The sequence below is a fragment of the Manis javanica genome, chromosome 5, assembly GCF_040802235.1.
Source record: "Manis javanica isolate MJ-LG chromosome 5, MJ_LKY, whole genome shotgun sequence".
Taxonomy (NCBI): Eukaryota; Metazoa; Chordata; class Mammalia; order Pholidota; family Manidae; genus Manis; species Manis javanica.
In genome coordinates this window covers 134756721-134777467 of record NC_133160.1, presented here as the reverse complement: position 1 = coordinate 134777467, position 20747 = coordinate 134756721, and the positions used below count along the sequence as shown (strand labels likewise).

General features: G+C 42.1%; 1 protein-coding gene across 6 annotated transcripts in view; it reads right to left on the bottom strand.

The window, feature by feature from the left end:
- Window positions 1-19945, bottom strand: part of CORIN (corin, serine peptidase) — a 232193-nt gene extending 212248 nt beyond the window's left edge. The window contains exon 1 of one of the 6 annotated variants that reach the window (XM_017652016.3): window positions 13319-19945. In XM_017652016.3, the coding sequence (XP_017507505.3) occupies window positions 13319-13357 (39 nt within the window). In that variant the 5' untranslated portion in view covers window positions 13358-19945. The other 5 variants (XM_073237664.1, XM_017652015.3, XM_017652018.3 and 2 more) reach the window with 5 other exon arrangements.
- Between the last annotated feature and the right edge of the window lie 802 nt (window positions 19946-20747).

Genomic DNA, 20747 nt, shown 5'->3' with positions numbered 1-20747 from the left:
TGAGTAAATAGGAAAGAGAAGACATGACTCTGACAGTCTAGATGGACAGATAGAGACCAGCAGAGTTGCACCGGGTCTAATTCTCTTCAAGTGGCTATTAGAAGGGCTATTTTGGTGGGTACTAAATAATAATGTATGGCTGGAACCCAAACAAATCACACAGAGGAGAGGGGTAAGAGCACAAAAAGCAAGTGAACTGATTGCCCCCCAAAGTAGCAACGATTGGAGAAATTACTGAAAGCTGGTTTCTTAAAGCTGCAGATAGACAGTTCATTGCAAGAGCAATTAGGAGACCATATCTTCAAGATCAGACAGGTATGCCAAGCGACTACTGAAAATAGTATTCATGAAACACACAATCTGTCAGAGGAGAAAAAGAGTAAATAGCTATACAAATATTAATCTAATTATAATTATGATAAGTGTTATATAAAGTACTGGGTACATAATTAGTGGTAATGTGAAAAATGAACATACAAAACTGACTTCCACCTTTTTCATTAAACTTAACATGTTCAACTTAACTACAACAGGAACAGTGTAATACTAAAAATACTTCAGTGACAAGGATTATCAAATATTTACTTGGAAGCACTCAAAACTGAATTACTCTTTATCCCCTTCACCTATTTCAGGGGATAAAGAGGCACAGAATCTCAATCATATATAAATTAGTCATGGGGATGAAAGTAGAACATGGAGGATATACTCAATAGTTCTATAATATTCTTATTGATAGATAGTAACTATACTACTTGGGGTGAGCATTTAATAATGTAGATTAAGTGTTTCAAATAAAATTGAATACTTAAAATTACTATCTTAGCCATAATTATTTACCTTCCCAGCTTCTTTTCTCCTGATGGTTTCAAATGTTTTTAATATGTTAATACATATTTACAATACAAATTGTGCTAAATGTTTAATATTTATGATCAGTCCAAAGTATTAAGAATTACAGAACATTTCCTAAAATTATAAGAAGTTAATGAAAAAATGACTTTTGAGAGCATAGATCTCACTGGTCTATCCATCATATTTTTAAATTTGGTTTTGACATCTTTCAGCAGTTATTATTGCCAGGTTATAAAATAGTTTTTCAATCATAATGTAGTATTTAGCAAAGAATAACATCAATAAATCCTCTTGAGTTCCTTTCTGGTGCTAAAGTTGTCTGCACTTTGAGACAAAAACAAACATGTAAATGACAAATGTTTTAAAATATGTACAATACTTTGGATGTGTCTAATTTGCTTATGAAAATATAGACCCAAATTAAGAAACCAAAGTAATGAAAGAGGCGTCTTTGAAAGTTTAAAGACTGCCTGACCTTGATGTATTGATTCCTATCCTTTCCAAAGAAAATATAATAAAAAATTATGATTGTGAATTGATCATAAATAATCCTGTTTTCAGTTGAAGAAGTTAGAAAAAGTTCTTTTGAAAATGTAAGATTAAGTTGCACAATAACGTATACTAAATTATTTACTACTTCCCAAAAAAAGTTGCTATGATTACAATAAAATTTGTCTTAGTGTAGATATAAACAGAAATATCACAAAAGTTATATTACATTCTGCTCATTGCTTATCAATTTGTACCTTTATGGATAATAATAATCACATCAATTACATAATTGATAAAGATGGTGTCTGCTAAGGTTCTGTCCTGTAATATCTCTCCTCCCCCACTACCCACGTAGTCAATAAGTATTTTGTGGTGAGGTATTGAAATTATGCAAATATCCCATCCCTTCACACCATTAGCTTATTTTATTGACATATGCATGGACTCTTGGCTTCCTATTTTATTCAATGGTTCATAATCTGTAATTGTCATTATTTATTTTGATGCTCCAGTTGCCCTCCATTTGGCCAGTGGAAGTCAATTGAAGCCAGCTTCTGAGTCCTTCTAGCACACACCCATCATTCTGTGAGCCCCGCCTTGCTTTCAGGAACAACATGTTGTGGACACATCTTGTACTTTCCTTGCCTCACCCTTGAAATCAGACATTTTTCCAAGGAGCCTGGGTCCCTTTTGTGGAAAGCACTATTTAAAACCAAGACCTGGGTGTCCCTTGGTTCTTACAGGGCATATCCTGTGCTCGGTTTCTCATCAGATGGAGCCCGAGGGGAGAGTGTATTTAGATAGAGTGTACATGCATATGCATACACACACCTACATTTGTATTTGTTGCTCTATCTTTATACATTGAAACATACACATTTGCACCCATATCTCCAATTCCAATCCCATATCTCAGAGTTCTAGATCCAGTTTTCTGCCTTTCTTTAACTTCTTTCTCAACAGCAAGAAACGTGGCTGATTCTTGATCTGTGTGACTTTCTGATCAGTCCCCCCCAGTGTGTAATGACCTCCAATTGTCCCAGCCCATCTGGCACATGGGTGCCTGGCTCACCCTGTCAGAGCTTGAACATCCCACCCCGATGGGAAGGCGGCCATTCCTGATCCTACTCAGCCTCTCACCCCACTCTAGGCTGACCCCACACACACCTTCCTTACCCTATTTGGGCTCCAACTCTCTGCACAGACCACCCCCCAACTGAAATACCAACCAGCCGGGTCTCCACCATTGCACTGCATATCCGGTCGCTGGAAGCGCACCTGGCTCTGCCCACAGAACAAACTGAGGCCTCAGTCATTCCCTGAGAGGCAAGGAGTAGGAATGGGCACATGAAGGTTTGAAATCTATAGAAAGTAATCAATATTATCTTATAAAAGAGGAATGAAATGACAAGATCTGGATACTTCGGCCTTTTCATCTACTTCTAAGTCCTTGGCTATGACTGTTTTGTGTAAATTAATGTTTTATGCTACAGCAGCCAGACAATCACAGCAGCTCTGTGTCCATTACTTCTGATCAGAGCAGACCTGTCTCCCGGCCTCACTGCAAAGCATTCTGCACTTTATTAAGGGGAAAAAGGCCAAGTTGGGATGTTGTATTTTTCCTTTGTCTTTGACAGATGCGAGTGGAAAAGAACCTTTTTAAAAACTGTCTTGCCAGTGGGTTTCAGCCCTGGGCAAGTTCACTGTGGATTCAGTGAGACCAAGGAATGACAGTGGAACATTCTTGGGGTGAAAGGGTTATTACCTGGCTTGTTCTCCCGGTCACAGGTCAAGCAGTAGAATTACATCTGTGCTCCTCCTTCATCTCTGCCTCCACCCAGAGCACTGGGCAGAGCTCTTTATATAGTGGCTCAGTCAATAATAGTTTATTGCCCATGGGTGTGGAAGCAGTAGGCTGACAGCAGGCCAATTACATTATCAGGTATTTTAGGGCTAGGTGAGGATCCTGGACATAGGAATTTCCATTTTCCCTGCAGGAATATATATTTCTTATCCAAAGAGAAGTTTCTTTCCTCTTACTAACATTCAGTTGATAGAGGTGAAGTTGAAACAAGACAAACAGAACTGTTGGTTCTATCAGGAGGGAGTCGGGCTGGCAAGCTGAGGTTGCCACGAGCTGACCCAGAACACTGACAGTGGCAACGTGCATTTCAGCAGGTCCTTCTGTAGGGAAGTTGGGGTTCCTATGGCCAGGATCCTCACTGAACTTAAACCACCTGATGATGTAACTGGCCTGTTGCTAGCTAGGCTACTGCTTCCACACCTTTAGGCAATAAGCAATTATTGTGCTATATAGAGAGCTCAGCCCCAGTACTCTGGGCGGAGGTAGAGACATTAGTGCTCGACCTACCGCCGGGAGAACAAGCCGGGTAATAAACCCTTTCACCCCAAAGAACGTTTTGCTGTCAATTTCTTTGGTCACATTGAATCCATAGTGAACTTGCCCGGAGCTGAAACCCATTGGCAAGACACCTTCCAAGAGGTCACTTCATTTTCTCACCAAGGATACCTTTGGAAAGGCTCATCTCTATTTTAATTTCAGAAAGGTTGGGAAGTTCATCTTTACTGTTATGAAGATACAGGCAAAATAAAAATCACCATAGGCCAGATTTAGGGCCACAGTTACCAAGTCTAGAATTTACATTAAAAAACCCACAAAAACAGAGGTTGGGGTGCTGGTCTCCAAAGTTCACCCTAGCTCTCCCACAGAAGGAAACGCAGCCGCAGTCGTCCACCCCTTTCTGGCTCCATCCTCCCACCTCTGCCGCCATGCCCAGATTTGCTCACCCCAAGTGGGCAGCTGGGTGGGAGAGCTTTTAGGGGCCTCCCCAGAGCTATTTTTAACCTGGTATTTTCTGCTTATAGACTTTCCACTGGGGCAACCCCAGGTCCGAGGGATTCACTCCAGCTGGGAAATCTGAGAAGTCAGCTGGCCTTAGGCAAAGGAGGTATTTTTAGTTGGAACTTGGGGATCTCAGGATTGCCATCTACTTTTTAGATCCCAGGGTGGGAGACACAAAACAGACATAAGCAAAAGATGCTGCAGCTCTTTAGCAAGGACTGCTGAGCTTACCATTGGAAAGGATGTGTGTGCCCTGGTGGGGGAGGGAAGGCCAGCCAGGAGTTCCTCCTGAAAGCAGGTATTTAGAGAGGCTCTCCCAATACCCACCTGCCTGCCTGCATGCTGCATTATATCACCTGGAACCTGTTACAAATGCAAATTCCTGGGCCTTACCCCAGACCTACTAAATCAACAACTTTGCTAGTGGGGCCCAGTGATCTGTGTTAGAGCAGGCCCTAAACTTTGGGATTACAGCATAATCACAGATTCACTAATGTCCACTGATAAACATAGAAGAGTTCAACTTTATCCCTACCCAACCCATATGGCAGTACATTTTCTTAAATTAATAGACATTATTTTTAGATTTACAAAAACATTGAGCAGACAGTAAAGAGAGCCAGTACCTTTTTCTTAACCATTTTTTTACTCCTGTGTATTGTACCCTAATGTGAAAGACCTTCCTCTCCTGATCATCTTCAAGAGCAGTGATAAGACACCAACTGAGTTTTGCTATCTAAGACTGCAACTGAATCGGAGGAAGCAAGAGACCAGTGCGCTCAGGCAGGGTTGCAGTAATGCCTTCCAGCCCTCAGACAGTGCACATGGGTACCCTGGGCCAGGCTGCCAAGAAGCCAACTGTAATTGTCTAAGATGATGGAGCCAGGGTGATGCCTTCTCAAAACAGTCTTGGAAACGATGTTACCATTACAGCATCAGCAATGAATTAGTTTCCCATGGCTGCTGTAACAAATTACCCCAGTGGCTTAAAACAACACAAACATAATTCCCTTATAATTCTGGAGGTCAGAGGTCTGAAATCAGTTGCACTGGGCTAAGGTCAAGGTGTCCTCTGGGCTGCTTCCTTCTGAAGGCTCCAAGGGGAGAGTCTGTTTCCTTGGCTTTTTCAGCTTGTAGTGGCTGCCTGTCTGTATTCATCTTAGCCTGGCGGCCCTTCCTGCACCCCCAAAGTACATCTATGAAATCTTACACCCATCACTTCAGTGCCCTCTCCACTCATGAGGACATCATGATCACATCCCATCCTCCCAGACAATTCAGGGTTATCACCCCATCTCAAAATCTTAACAAATTCCATCTGCAAAGTCCCTTTCGCTATATAAGGTGGCATTCATCGGTCCTAGAGATCAGGATGTGCATATATTTGGGGGGCCATAATTCAACCTACCACAACCCACAAAGCCCTGTACTAGCCAATACAGTAGACACTACCCACATGTGGTTACTGAATACATAAAATGTGACTCATCTAAATTGAGCTGTGCTGTTAAGACTATTAAAATTTGAAGACATAATATAAAAAGAGAAGGTAATAAATTTCATGAACAATTTTTATACTGACTCCATGTGAAAATTATAAAATCTTATATAGTTAAATAAAATATTTACTCAAATCAATCTGTTTCTTTTTGTATTTTCAAATGTAGCTAGTAGACAATTTTAAATCATGTGGTCACCACTGTAGTTCTAAGGGACTTTGCTACAATAGCCCACAAAGGAACCAGAATACTAAATGTTAAATTTCAAAGTTCTGCTTTTGTCTTACTCAAAAGTTACGAGACTTTAAAAGCAACATTTCTTCTTTCAACCTTCTCCAGGGAGAACAACCGACTACACAGAACTGAGATTTCAAATCAAAAGGGATATTGTACAGGGATGTGCACAACTAAATTGTCCACCAGATAACAGTTAACACCCCTTTACCAAAAAAAACATTTATTCAGCAACTGGTGTTCTTACAAAGCACTTTCATAAAGCATTATTTCACTGAATCCTTGATCACAACGCTGTGAGAGGGATACTGTTTCCATTTTTCAGAGGAGACTGAGCCTAAGGGAAATTTAGTTGTCGGAGGGGCACCCACCTACTTGGTGTTGAGCAAGAATGTACACCTCAGTGTCCACAGCTGCCTTGGGCCTATTTCCTGGCTTGGGTTTAATGGGTTTTTTAAATCAGGCTCACTCTACTTCTTAAGTTATTTTATAAATGATCTTCTTAAATTTCAGAGATTCAAGAATTCTCCCTCTTTACCTGAAAATTCTGCTTCTTTGCTGCAGAACATTAAAAATTGTTAATGAAATTTATTGCCTGTTTCTTAATTGTGAATGCAGAAGGGTATGTGTCCTACCTTGCTATTCAAGGAAGAGGATTTTTCTCCTGTGCTAAACTCCTCCTCAGTTGCACCCAGGGGCATACCTGGCTCCCAACTGGACCCCAGGCCATCTGTTGGAAGGCCCCCACATCCGTGACTTTCTCTCCCCATTCTCTCCACTGCCCACAGCTGCATGCCTAGGTGAAATGCTCAGTTCTGAATAGAGCCATAGATGAACCTGGGCTCTGGTGATCAGATTTCTTTGATCAGTCTTCCTTGCGGGTGAACAGGCAATTTTGCTCTTCAGCAGAAAGTCACTGTAAGAAGAGTGAACAAAGAGCCCCAAAGAGGGAAGCAGACATTAAGGTCAGCTAGGAAGCCCTTTACTCAGGCAGCACTTGTCGACTGCTGGAAAGGGAGGAGGGAAAGAAAAAGCGAAAGGGTTTACCATACTGCTGATTATTCCTGCAGCATTCAGATTTCAGTTTATAGATCTGGAAGGGCCCTTGGAGAGGGTCTAGTCCAATTACCCCATTTTACATATGAGGAACCAGAACCAAAAAGGTTAAGTGACTTCTGCAAAGTCTCATACTAACTTAGTATCAGATGAAGAGTAGAGCTCCCATTTCTGATTTTGTTACAGCCGGGCAAAATTGCTTTAAAGGATCACAGAGAAATATTAAGTAAAATAATAATATAGTTTTGATTTCTAAACCACACTCCAGAAGAGTGGCATCTTGCTTGCAGGATGAGGCCCTAAAATAGGCACAGAAAGGTGAAAATCATGTACAAGTCATCAAAATAATCCTTGAAAAGCCTTAGGAAAATTGGAGACCAATATAACTTCTGTCAATAAATCTCACAGGTCAGTTTTTCCAGAGATGGAACAGGCTCATCACTTGAATAACAGATTAACTGGTCTGAGATTAGAGCACAGAAAGGCACAAACAGGATCACACCCAGGGCTGCAGGATAGATACATGTAACAGGCACCAGGCTTCTGAAACTCAACAGATGCTCTTCCTTTATCTTGTACTCTCACTCCAGGACATTGAGTACAATGACAGGCAAAGTGATTCATATGTTGAGCTCCCTCCCCTGCACACCAGATTAAGTTTTATTGCTTAGTTAAAAACTAAGCTTCCCATGTGCATGAATCTGTATGGGTTTTGTTCCCTGGTATATCCAATGTGCCTAGTACTGTGCCTGACACATAAATGATTGTTGAATAAATGGATGACTCTATTCCTCTTCAGTCCAGGCTGTGTGTTGAATTCTCACCTGCTAAAGTTCCTAGGTCTACCGTACGGCTCTTAACTCCTCGGGGTGTTATGGTGCCCTCACCAGAAAAATTCACAGTAAGACTTTTCACTACTCAAGAGGTTCATGGAGCCCCAGATTAAGGTTTCCTGGTGCTATCAACCCTTTAAAACTCTCCCAAATGCTGGAAACAAAAGGCACTCTTCAAACACTGAGCCTAAAGGCTCAAAGGGGCCCTGGGCTAAGCACAAACTAGTGGCACCTAATTGAATTTCACAACTCATCCCTATATTTTCTGCCTACTCCTAAGCCAGCCTGTGGGCTGACTGGCCCCTCTCCACCAATGTCCTCCTGAGCTGCTGACAGAGTTTCAGCACGGATATTGAATGGCAAGATGGATCACCTACAGGACCACAAGCACTGGTGGCCTGGACATGTAGAAATGCGCCACAGGAGAATATTCAAACAGCTGCTGTAAGGTGAGCTGATGGGCACAAGTGCCAGCAGGCTAAGAGGAGAACATAATTTATGGGCATCCTTCAACAGAGCTGGGAGCTGAGCAAACAGTGCTGCAGGAAGAGGCAGACAGACAAGCTGGTGCTCTAAGACAACAGTGGCTCTTCTTGAGCAAAGAGAGAAGTAGAGACTGGAGACAGGACTGGGGCAGTGACAGGCTCAGGAAAGGGCAGCTGATGCACCAATCCAAGGTGAGCTACCCCATGTACCCGTGTGGAAGCACATGTCATCTCTCAATCTGCACAGAGATTGTCTGTCTGTAAAAATAATCAATATGGGACTGTAGTTGCCCTAGGCAGATTTAGGAAAGTCCCAGAAACAGAATAAGCCCCTAGGGGGTGAGGAATTGTGACAGGGAAAGGATTACCTATCTCCATCTGTGCTGGTTTGAATAGTGTCTCCCCAAAATTCATGTCCCCTGAAACCTCAGAAAGTGACCTTACTTGTTAATAAGGTTTTTGCCCTTGTAATCAGTTCAGGTGAGGTACTACTGGATTAGAGTAAGACCCAAATCTAAGATAACTAGTGTCCTCATAATAAAAGGAAAGAACAGAGATACAGGGAATAATGACATGTGACTCTGAGGCAGAGACTTACGGATGTAGCTACAAGCCAACAGCTACAAGCTACAAAAAAACAGACAGATGCCCAGGAGGGCCTGCAGCCACCAGGAGTAGGAAGAGAGGAGGAAGGGGTGCTCCCTAGAGCCTTCAAGGGATGTGGCACTGCTGATGTTTTGAGTTTGGACTTGCAGCCTCCAGAACTGTGACTGAATGCATTTCCATTATTTTAAGCCACCCAGTTTGTGAAAATTTGTTAGAGCAGCCGTCGGAAACTAATACAGCATCTATTTATCTCAGCTAGCTCCAAATGTATCTCTGTACAGTCATTCATTCACAAATACTTAATAAATACCAACTATGAGCCAGGCGCTTTCCTAGCAGAACAAAAACATAGAAAAATCTCTGCCTCCATGGACTTTATATCCCAAGAGTCAGAGGGGACATAAAACAAAGAATTAAAATACAGTCTGTCAAATGGTGGTAAGTTCGGGAAAGGGTCCTATAAAGTAAGGTGAAATACTAGTTTCAAATCTGAATAAATCAAGCATTCTCAGTGGATTTTGATCAAATACTGGACATATTATTCTACTATTATCATCCTTGTAAAAAAATGATGCAACACATAGAGGTTAAGAGGGAAAGAAGAACATCCCTTTGTTATATCAGAGTCTCTGATCTAAAACTAGGAAAACCATCAGCCATAAAGCCCCAAACTCTCTGAAGGAAAAAAAAAAAACAATACATTAGCAAAAATCATCCAGATTGAAGGGAGATGCCCAAGGATTTTGTGACTAATACATACTTCTTGGCTGATCTATAAATGAATCTAGCTATCTATCATTCAACAAAGACCCTGGCAGTGTAAACAACCTCAAAAAACAGAAGAGATTCAACTATACAGAGCCACTCCTTGACAGAGAAAAGAAGCAAAAGTTGATGCTGAACAGGAACACTTTTATCATCCCAGAGTTTTGCTAAATTATCACTCAGGCAAAAGAAAGCTCTAGAACTGTCTAAGAGAATTTTATGCTGGGAAAGGAAATGTTCTATCTATACTGATTCAGCAACCACAGGCTATGTGTGATTATTGAGCACTTGAAATGGGGCTAGTGAGACTGAACTACTGAATTTTTCATTTTGATTAATTCAAATAACACACTAATTAAATAACCACATGTGACCAGTAGGTTTCTTGGCAAGCACGGCTGTAGAATTGCAGCAAACTGGCTGTGGAGAAAAGCCTGAGAGGCTGATTCATTGAGTCTGACATGGGAGCAGCTCCGTAGGCACAAACAGATTAGGGAGACTTAACTGAATGTACAACTATTGTGCATAGTATTTCTAAGGTGTATTTATTTCCTTAATCCTCACAGTGTCTGTATAGATGGTCAATAGTACCATTCCCCTTTGCTGGATGAGGAAATCAAGGCTTAACAAGATTGTCTGCCTTACCCAGAGCCTTGAGTAAAGGGTGGAACAAGAGATAAGAATTTAGCTTTGGAATTTACCAAAAGCCCTATGTTACCTACCAAGGCACACCATCTATGGCCCCTTTCATTCTTGTGATTTCTTCCATTTCTACCTACTCTGAACAGTCCAAAACACAAGTGTATGTGTACATGTGTGTGTTGGGATAGATTTTACAGGACACATAAGTCTGGGGGTACATAGGCGCTTTGTGTGGATCTAGTATTCTACACAGGTCAGTGTCCTCTGGCCGGCCAGCTGGGCAGGCACCATGGAATGCCAAGAACAGTGATGGGGCAAACAGGATGCATGAATGCATACCTGTTGAAGAATTTGTTAAGGCCAAAGTACGTTATATGTGGCACATTAAATAAACCTTTCTCCCTTGAACACATTCAGCAAAAAATATCACAGCTTTCCTGGTCCTCAGGGAGCACTCATTCCCCCAGCAGTAAAGATACTCAGAAACCCTAAAGCTACAGGTCTTTACATGGAGGGAAGCTGAAGGTGAAGAAAAAAAGAAAAATGAGTGACAGTACCTCCTTAACAGTATGGAGATTTGAAAATACAGATTTTATAAAGTAATGATGCCAACTCTCTGGAGATACTGGGCTGCTCAGCTTCTACCCCAAACTCTCTTCTGGTCCCCCAGCAGTGCAGAAGGGCAGCTGAGGGGCTTGCAGGGCAATAGAGCCAGCAAGTGCCAAAATCCAGATGCAGCCACTGTGGGAAATGTGCCCTTCCCACACAAAACCTCAGCTGGTTTGTGGTGGAGGCCCTGATGCCTCTGTGCCATTGCTATTAAGATTTCTGCAGCATTAACAGGAAGGTTTCTGACAGGATTAATTTTGCATCTTTGAAAAATGTTTCCTTACGTCTGGAAATATACTTGATGAGGTTAATAAAGCAATTGTTATTTGTCTTTTCTGGAAGGTTAGCTGAGGTTTTCATCACTGTAAGAAACTTTCTAGTGAGAGACCCCTTCCCTTACATAAAGCTCTACAGCATTCTGAGGTTTTGAAATTTATGTAATTCCACACTCAAATAACTCTAAAAATGGTTCACCCTAGTACAAATCTCAGCCCAGAACTCATGCATGTCTATGCAGACATCTCCTCTAAACTCTTAGGAATCTGGTTTGGGGGACCAATTTGTAACGTAATTTCACACAACAAAACTATTCAGCAACAAGTAATACAAGCAAGCAGGTAAATGTTGCATTGTGACAAAAATTGATTTTCTGACTTGAAAATAAAAGCATTTTTCTTCTGTCTCTGGGTTATGTCAGAAATTAATGTTTTTCCGCATCTTTGATTTCAACACCTTCTGCTGAGATGTGCGTCCTCGGAGAATGCCTACCAGTGAGTCCTGCTCGGCTCCCTTTCTCACAGCAGTCGAGCACTCCTTTCTACTTAGGCCTCCATCAGTGAATTACTTTACCGAAAAAAAAAAGACTACAGACTACGAATGTGCACATATAAGGCATAGTAGTCTTATACAAGAATTAGTCTTAAGTGCATTTTTCTGAAAAGTTTCCCTTGGGAAGAAAGGTTCACTTCACGAGCCGCTGGGACAGTTTCTCCGGGAATGCCCAGCCCAGCCGCTTGCCCGGCGAGCTCGCAGCCCCGAGCGCCCGGAGCTCTGCCCAGGGCTGCCAAGCCGCGCAAAGAGCGCCTACACCGCCATCCACCGGCCCCGAGCGGGCGGCACCACCGGCCCCGACCGGGGCGCCCGCCACGGGAGCTGGGGGAGTCCCAGCAGGATCCGGCAGGACACCACCTTCCCCTCCCGCGCAGCCCTCAGAGCCTGCCGGAGGAGACCAGCCTCTGCTCCCGGACCCACGCAGCCGGGACCACCGCAGCAGCGAGCGGATTCCGGGACCCCCTGACACCGAAGAATGGTAGCCGCAAATTTGATCCCGCTCCTGGGCCCCCAGGTCAGAGGCGACCGTCCGTAGTGCTGTGCCCTACCTTTTCTCTACCGAGTTAGTGGCATCGCTGTGCCGTCCCAGGACGGGATCCGAGCCCGCGAGACCCGGAGCAACTCAGAACCTGCGCCCCCCGGCGGCCGGCGCGCTGTGCGCCCAGGCTGGTCTGCGCCAGACAGTTTGCGCGCTGGGGACGCAGGCTTTCCCAGCACCTCGCAAGTGGGACCGGTTCTGGGATGCCAACGCTTAGAATGGCTCAGTGAGCGCCCCTGGCTCTCAGGGGGCCCGAGCCGAGACGCGCGCAGCTGGGAAGGGGGCTTTCGTCTGAGGCAGGCCAGGCAGCGCCGTCCTCCCAGACGGCGGGCGCCGCGAGGAGGCCGTGGAGCCCCGGGCTTCCGACGGCTCCCTCGGCAGCCTCCCGGGCGCCGCGAGCCGCCGAGCCCCCTGGATGCGTGGAGGGCGCCCGGCCGAGGAAGGACTCTGTAGCAACGCTCCTGGCAAGGAGAGCGGGGTCTCCCGAACGACCCCACTCGAACGCTGAAGGACCCCTGCCCAGGACCTTGGGAGGGAGGACGGTGCGCCCGGAGACTGGCGGCCGGGAGCTCAGCACTCGGCTGGGGAAGCCGAAGCTCACCGACGGCGGCGGGAGAGGGTGCGACCCGAAGGGAGAAGGGAACAGGGGAGAGGCTGACCCTGAATTCAACCGAAAGGCAAGGACATCCGACCCGTGTGCCGGCCGAGCGCGATCCGAGGACCTTACCCGCTCCGCGGCCGCGGCTGGGCGGTAGCGCTCTTCCGGAGCAGGGGCAGGGGACTGTTTCGAGGGGAACATGCCTCGCTTTTTCCTCTGTCCACTCTTATCTTGGTCGCTTTTCTCTCCTCTACCCGCCCCTGGGAGAGGAACTACGGATGCTCTGCTCCTCACCCAGGAGGAGGGAAGTCGAACTTCAAGGAACAGCGGCCGCACATTTTGACTGCACAACAGATCCCACCCGCGGACCACTCCCTCTTCACTCCAGTCTCTGGGCCCCACCCATACGAACCTTTGATGGCAGATCCTCCGCGACCCCACCTCTTTGCATTCAAAGAAGTTATTTTCCAGGGGAAGATGGAAAGGTAAACGGACTGCTGGCCTCCTCCCCGCTCCTCGCGTCAAACGTACACCCGCAAGGGCCACACGATAAAGACCAGACCTGAAAGTCTGGGCTGTGGGGAACAGAGTGGTTGGAAGCAGGAGTTACTTCTCGGCACTCCAAAATCTTTTCGTATCCTAGGCCATTTTCTTTTAGGCACGAGCGAAGCCATGTAAAAATCCAAATAACTGCAGGCACTGTCAATTAAAGGCCAACTGTGTTGTCTCAAAAAAGATTTAACGTTTCAGGGACCAGCATTAGCTGCATTAGGCAAATGAAAACTTGCCGTGTTACAAGTTTAGTGAAGAAACTGCTTTTGCAAGACTGCCTGAGACTGTGCTGAAGCTGCAGGGAGGAGGGAACCCCCAACCTTCTTCCATAAGCCTAATTCGCCATTTCCTGCCAAGGGCATCCCCTGGCTGAAACCAAGAGGCCACAACTCTGGGCCTGTCACATACTAGCGGCCGCTCTTGCTCAGGCAAGCGACAAGGACGGCAAAGCAGGTGCTTACAAGGTGATGACTCTCACCATTGGAAACCCAAGACAGTTGTCAAACATCGGCAAAAAGAAAAAGAAAGACTACATTGCATTTTTCTTTGAAAAGATTTTCATCCAACATCTGCAAGATTTTAATGGAAATTTCAAAAATTACTTGAGGTTATTGAATAAATCTATCTCCATTCTGCTGGAGGCCATACATAGTCAACAAACTGTGTATGTACCAGGCACCTGTTCCTCGAATATTATTGCTGGGGGAGAAGAAAGTAAACATTTGTAAAAAATGAGGGAAAAATCAGTATTATGTTTCTGAAATGAGAGGACATAGTAAAAGGTACAGTATGGTAAAATAGTTGAAACACTGAACCTATCAATTTTGCAAACACCAGACTTTCAATATCTGACTTTATTCTAATTCACAAAAATTAAGCTTAGTATGTGGCCAGGCTTTGTACTAAGCCCTCTATATGCAACCACTTTGAGATAGGTACTACATAATGTTTATTTTAAAGATGAGAAAGATTTAGGGAGTCAAAGTAACCAGCCTAGGGTTACCCAGCTATCATCTGCTGAACCAGGATTCCCTGGAGGAAGTGTAATTTCAGGGCTGTGTTCTTCTTACTAAGAAAGATACGGCAACATCACATGTTATCGCAGCACAGACACAAGCCTGAAAATAGAGTCTAGGAGATTTGTAGGCCAGCTCTACTTTGAACAAATCACATTGTCTTTCTGGGCCACGGTTAACTAAGTTTACAAAATAAGGGTTGGATTCAATCCTCAAAAGTTTCTGCAGGCATTCTGAAGCGAAGTATGAATTTATAATTCACCTCCTTTCTCTTCCACTTTCTGCCCTCTAGTGGAGGTGCTACTGGTATTATGAAATTAAAGTAGCTAAATCAGTGGATTTAAGATAAAGAGTGTAGATAAGCCTCCCTCTCTCTTGCACTGCTATACTATGTTCTGGGAAGTAAAGCTGATTGCATTGATGGTATAAAATCAGCATTCTCAACTTCTTTCTAGCAAGAAAACCCAACCAGTTCTAGTTACCAATGGCATCAGAGTGAATGCTAGTTTTTTTAAATACTGAAATGTTCAAAAAGAAACATTTCTACCCTTTTGAAATTACCTAGCATCTCAAGCATATAGACAATAGACTTAAAAGAAAAAACACAAACGTTAAAACATATGGAAAAATTAAAGATAGTGAATATACTGCTGAAAAGGGTGATTTTACATATCAAATTTTGCCTACTTTTCATATTACAAACCTATGTAGTGCTTACTACTACAAATGAAAGCAATTTGAGAACAAGAAAGATTATCTCAAGAAGAAGTGCATACAAGGATGTTAACGGGTAAGCAGCAGCTAAAAGAGATATGCTATCCCATAACTCATCTATTTAGCTATTAATTCAGTAATATTCACTTATGATTTGCCAGCTGCCAAATTAACAAAATAGGACAGTTTTTGCCCTCATATACTTTTAGTCTAGTAGGATAAATACATTAAACACACAACTATATAAACTATGGGAAAATAATTGAAGATAATGTGGGACTGGCTTTAGAGGAGTTATAGTGTGATAGTTTTAGCTAAGATCTAAAGATGCAAAGCCTTTAAAAAAACATTAAAGAACAAGCACAGGCAAATGAGAAATGTACCTGGTAGGAGGGAATTCATTTGGATTAAAAGGGGAAAACAACATACTGTATCTGCTGTGATGTATTTCAGCTCACTGAAATAGTTTGTTCAAAGCAGACATTCTGTTTGCTATATATTCCTGGGACAATCCCTACTCTAATACACCTAAATAGTCACTGGGAAGACGGTAATAACCAGCCAACAAGTTTCAAAGAAATTTTATTTTTAGCCCCTTCACAAACCTAGTGCTGATTTCCCCTACCACCAGGACCCCATACTGTAATACATCCAAACACCCCTACTAGCCTCCCCAGGGATAGTGCCCCCTCAGTGACAGGGACAACAGGAGAGAACACTGAAGCACGTCAGTTCACGACCTATCTTTTTCTCCTCATCTGTGAATGAATTTGTAAGTGATGTCTTAAAGTTATGAGATTAAGTCACATTTATCTATACTATTATAGCAAAAATTTCCTAAGCACTATTGACCAGGCATTTCACAAAGTGACATTATCTATTTTGTTTTTAATTCTTGAAACAAACTTAGTTTTCTTTGTTGTAAAGTGAGAGTAATGCATAGACTCTTGTGGGGATTAAATATGTAAAGTGTTTTAAAATAGTTGCACATACACAATTATCGCAAACATTTATTGTCACTATTTAACTGAAGAGGAAACTGAGGCTTACAGAAGTCAAATAACTGCCCAAGATCTCACAACTAGGAAGTGGTAGAACCAGAACTGGAGCCCAAGCAATCCGGAACCAGACTGACCTGTTAACCCGACCTTCTTAGCACAATTATTAGGACAGTAATGAAAAATGTCCAAGGAGTTCACAATGTAGAATTATACTATGAATTCATTCATTCATCAAGTTTTTATTGAGCACTGAATAGTATACCACCAATATATAATGCCCACCTGAACCTAAGAATATAACCATCCTCATTTGGAAATAGGGTCTTTGCAGACATAATTAGTTAAAATGAGATTATACTGGGTCATGGCAGGCCCTAGATGCAGAGAGAGTCCTTATAGAAGACAGAAAAGGACAAGCAGAGATACAGAGAAGGCAGCCATGTGAAGATGAAGGCAAGATAAGAAAGACGTCAACAAGCCAAGAAAAACCAGAAACTGATACCTACAACTAGAAGCTGGGAAAGAGTTATGAATGGTTTCTGTCTGTTCAGAAGAATCAACCCCGCTGACACTTTGATTTTGTACTTCTGGCCTCCTGAACTGTGAGAAAATAAATTGCTGCTGTTTTAAGCCTCTGTTTGTGGTGATTTGCTACGGCAGCCCTAGGACATAAATGCCAGCACCAAGGCCCAGTTCCCCACTCTGCAGTTAGAACAGTAAACAAAACTGCACCCCTACTCTCATGGAGCTTACCTCCTAATGAAGGAGACAGAAAACAAATACTACAATGACAGGCACTGTTTAGTGTTATGAGGAAAAAGTTCCATGAGGGGATAGGCAGATGACCAGATGAGGGTGAAGAGGGTAGTTTGGGAATAGCTCTCTAGAGGTGTTTTAATGCACATGAATCAGGACTGTGGAATTTCAGGCTTATGTGGGTAATTCTGCACAGCACCATTTAAATATTTTTCCCTTTATTCACTGGGAAGAAAATTTAGCAACAGGCCTACACTTACTCAATAGACCAAGATTCTGAAGTACATGAAAGCATTCTTCCTGGTGGACACCAGTTCTCTTGTCTCTTAGAGAACAGAGGGGTTCCCAGCTCCATCCACAACTCCCAAATTCACATCTCTTCTAGGTAGTAGTAACCAATACTCTGCTTCTTCTTCCAACCTCACAGGTAGACCCCACGGCCCAAGGCTTAGGGTGGTCTAATCCCTACCATTCAATAAAGAGGGCAACTTCATAGACCAGAGAAGGCACATAGTCACTTTATGTCTCCTCCTGCTCCAAAGCTTAGACATCCATCTCACTTCCCAAAACCCAAGGATGGGCAAACTTAACAGCACAAAGAGTCAGGAGGACTATCTGAAACAACACGAAAAGCCAAAAAATTCTTACAGGTTGTCTTTAAACACTACCACAGATACTTACCTGTGTTTAAAACTTTTAACATTTATAGTCACAAAATTCAAGCATTAGATTTCTTTGCAAAAAGCAAACATTCTCAATGTTTTGCACCTGAAGTTCCTTTGGCAATTTCAGCAAAGATTATACCAATTTATCTGAAATTGTTAGAATTTTCTTTAGGCTTGAATAGTGAAATTACTGAAATACAAATACCATGTGTTGGTCAATCTCTAGAAGTGTTTAAACTGATACACTTTAAAGATTAAAAGATATAAATATTCCACAAACTTCAAATAGTAAGCGAATAAACTTTTACAGTGACACAAAGGAAACAAACATAAGGCATCACATTCACAATTTTATCTGTTAATCTTGGTGGCTGTTTTCTATTTATTCTCTAATTTGCTTAGACTGAAGCAAAAAGGACAGTATATACTACTTTATCTCTCTCAGAACAAAGTAGTATAAGCATTTAGAAGAAATTTCACTTCATTTTGACTTTAAGAACTTATTTCCTCTCTCCTGTTTCTTTTATTCCCCTTCCACTCATCATGCAGCAGTTTCTGCAGCATCCTCATGCGACTCAGTTAGGGCAATGGGGAACATGGAACCTGGAGCCACGTCACTGTTTGAATCGGAGCCCCACAAGCACCTCCAGACTGGGCTGCCTCCCAATGCATCTTCCTCCCTGCTGTTATCTTTCCCTGCTTACAGTCCTTTCCCCACAAAGCAGCCAGCAGATAGGAGTCTTAAATTAAAACAATTGTCTACTCCCCACTTAGAACCTTCCAACACTGACCTCTGTGACTAGAATAAAAAACCCAATTCCTCATCATACTCTATGAAGCCCCATGGGAACTGGCCCTACACCTGCTCTCCTTCTCATTCATTAAGCTCCAGCCAGCCCTTCTTTCTGCTCTTCAGCCATGCCAAGTATCTCTCCAACTTAAGACACTTGGTACTTGTTGCTTTCTCTCCTTCCTAGACTTTTCCCTCAGGTGGTCAAATGAAGGTCATTCAGGTCACAGTTCAAATGTCCCATCTCAGAGGGACCTTCTCAGTGTAAAGTAGCTAGTGCCCTTCACCCCTACTTTCACCATTTTCTGTACCCTTTCTGTCATTTTTTAACACCACTTATCACACATGAAACTCATGTGCGTTTTATTGTGTACCTCTTTCTTGCCTGCTTGTCTGCTCTCCTCTACTCCTTAAACAGCTCCGCAAGGGAAAGGATCACCATTATCCCCAGTACCTAGAAAGTACCTGTCACACAGGAAACAAATCGGCTGTGTAAGTAAAAATAAACAGTTGTAATACTTTGGGTAAATTAACCAAGCTCTGAGCTATTAGTCAAGCAAATAAAAAATGGTCAAAAGATTAATTTACCATTCACCCAGTCTCCTTCCTCTACTCACTATATAAATTATACTCTACTCCTTTCCCACATATTATAAAGAAAATCAAGCAAGAACAGAAGCCCAGCAGACATACATGAACTAGGCTTCAGGCTTGTTTATAAAGCCAAGATTCTGAAATACATGAAAACAGTTTCCCAGGTAGATACCCAGTAATTCATATTAATATTCATTTTTAGAATAGAGTAAGATGATGACTTGAGTGTAGCAGCTCTGATTTAGAGCTTCTAAAACACCAACCCAGTAATTCTAACACTGGGAGAGAGAGAAAAAATTTTTTTACTCAAAACACACACATAACCATAAAAGAAGGGAATGACTGCCCTTTCATATTAGATACCAGGTAAACAGTTGATTAATAACATAATATTTACAAAATTTGAGTTAAAGTCAGCAAAATTTAAAAATCCTTCTTTTAGAAGATGTGGTATAGATATACAATGGAATATTATTCAGCCATAAAAAGAAAACAAATCCTAACATTCGCAACAACATGGATGGAGCTGGAGGCTAATATGCTCATTGAAATAAGCCAGGCAGAGAAAAATAAGTACCAAATGATTTCACTCATTTGTGGTGTATAACAACAAAGCAAAACTGACAGAACAAAACAGCAGCAGACTCACAGACTCCAAGAAGGGACTACAAGTTCCCAAAAGGAAGGGGTTGGGGAGGAAAGGAGAAGGGGATTAAGAGGCATTATGATTAGCACAGACAATATAGGTTAAGTCATGGGAAAGGCAGTATAGCACAGACTAGTAATGTTTATAGTGTTTTACTATGCTGATAGACAGTGACTGCAATGGGGCTGGGGGGACTTGATAATATGGGTGAATGCTGAAACCACAATGTTGCTCATGTGAAACCTTCATAAGATTGTATGTCAATGACACCTTAATCAAAAAAAAATCCTTCTTTGTACTTCTGTTTAAAATATACTTCCACCACTTTCTAGTATCTATCAATTACTATGTTTTGCACCAAGTATTAGAGTTTTACACTGATATTAATGTTCAGCCTAAAATTATAGGCTCTTAAATATTTTAGGTAATAAATATTCTAGATTATAAATTTGGTATGAAACCGTTTAATGAAAACAATCATACAAAAAAGTAATAGCAAAACCATTTAAAATGACTTACAGTTCAAACAGATTTGGCTTACTGATGTTTCTCTATCATCTTATTTCCATCAGAATTGGCTATTTCCAGATGCAATCTACTTACAAGATTATGGTAAGAAGAAATGAGAATGAAGTAATAAAGTTCATAAGCCCTGTGCTCAGCATATGTTGCTCATAAATATTAGTTTTTCTATTATCATTACCTTGAAAAGATATATACAAGCTTCAGCTGAAAGCTTCTTACACAAGAGATAGCTACATGTAAGGAATCTAGCCTGGCATTTTTTTGAGAACAATTATATTTTCCTCTGAGGAACACACCACATAAAAATTTACTTCAATAACTGATAGAAACTCATCACTAATTAACCAATTTCTGGAATCCAATTATGTATCTACATGTTACGATTTAGAGGTCTTCCAGAGAGTAATTTTTTTTTTAAATACAAAGTTGCATGACCAAGAAAAGTACTTTTTAATTAGTAATCAAACATTATGAAATGTTCCTTTTACTGCACATATAGCTAAGTTTTATCTTAATTTTGAGGAAAAAAACCATATTGTTTAAAATAGTAAATGAAACAACTATGTTAACACAAGGAAAAAA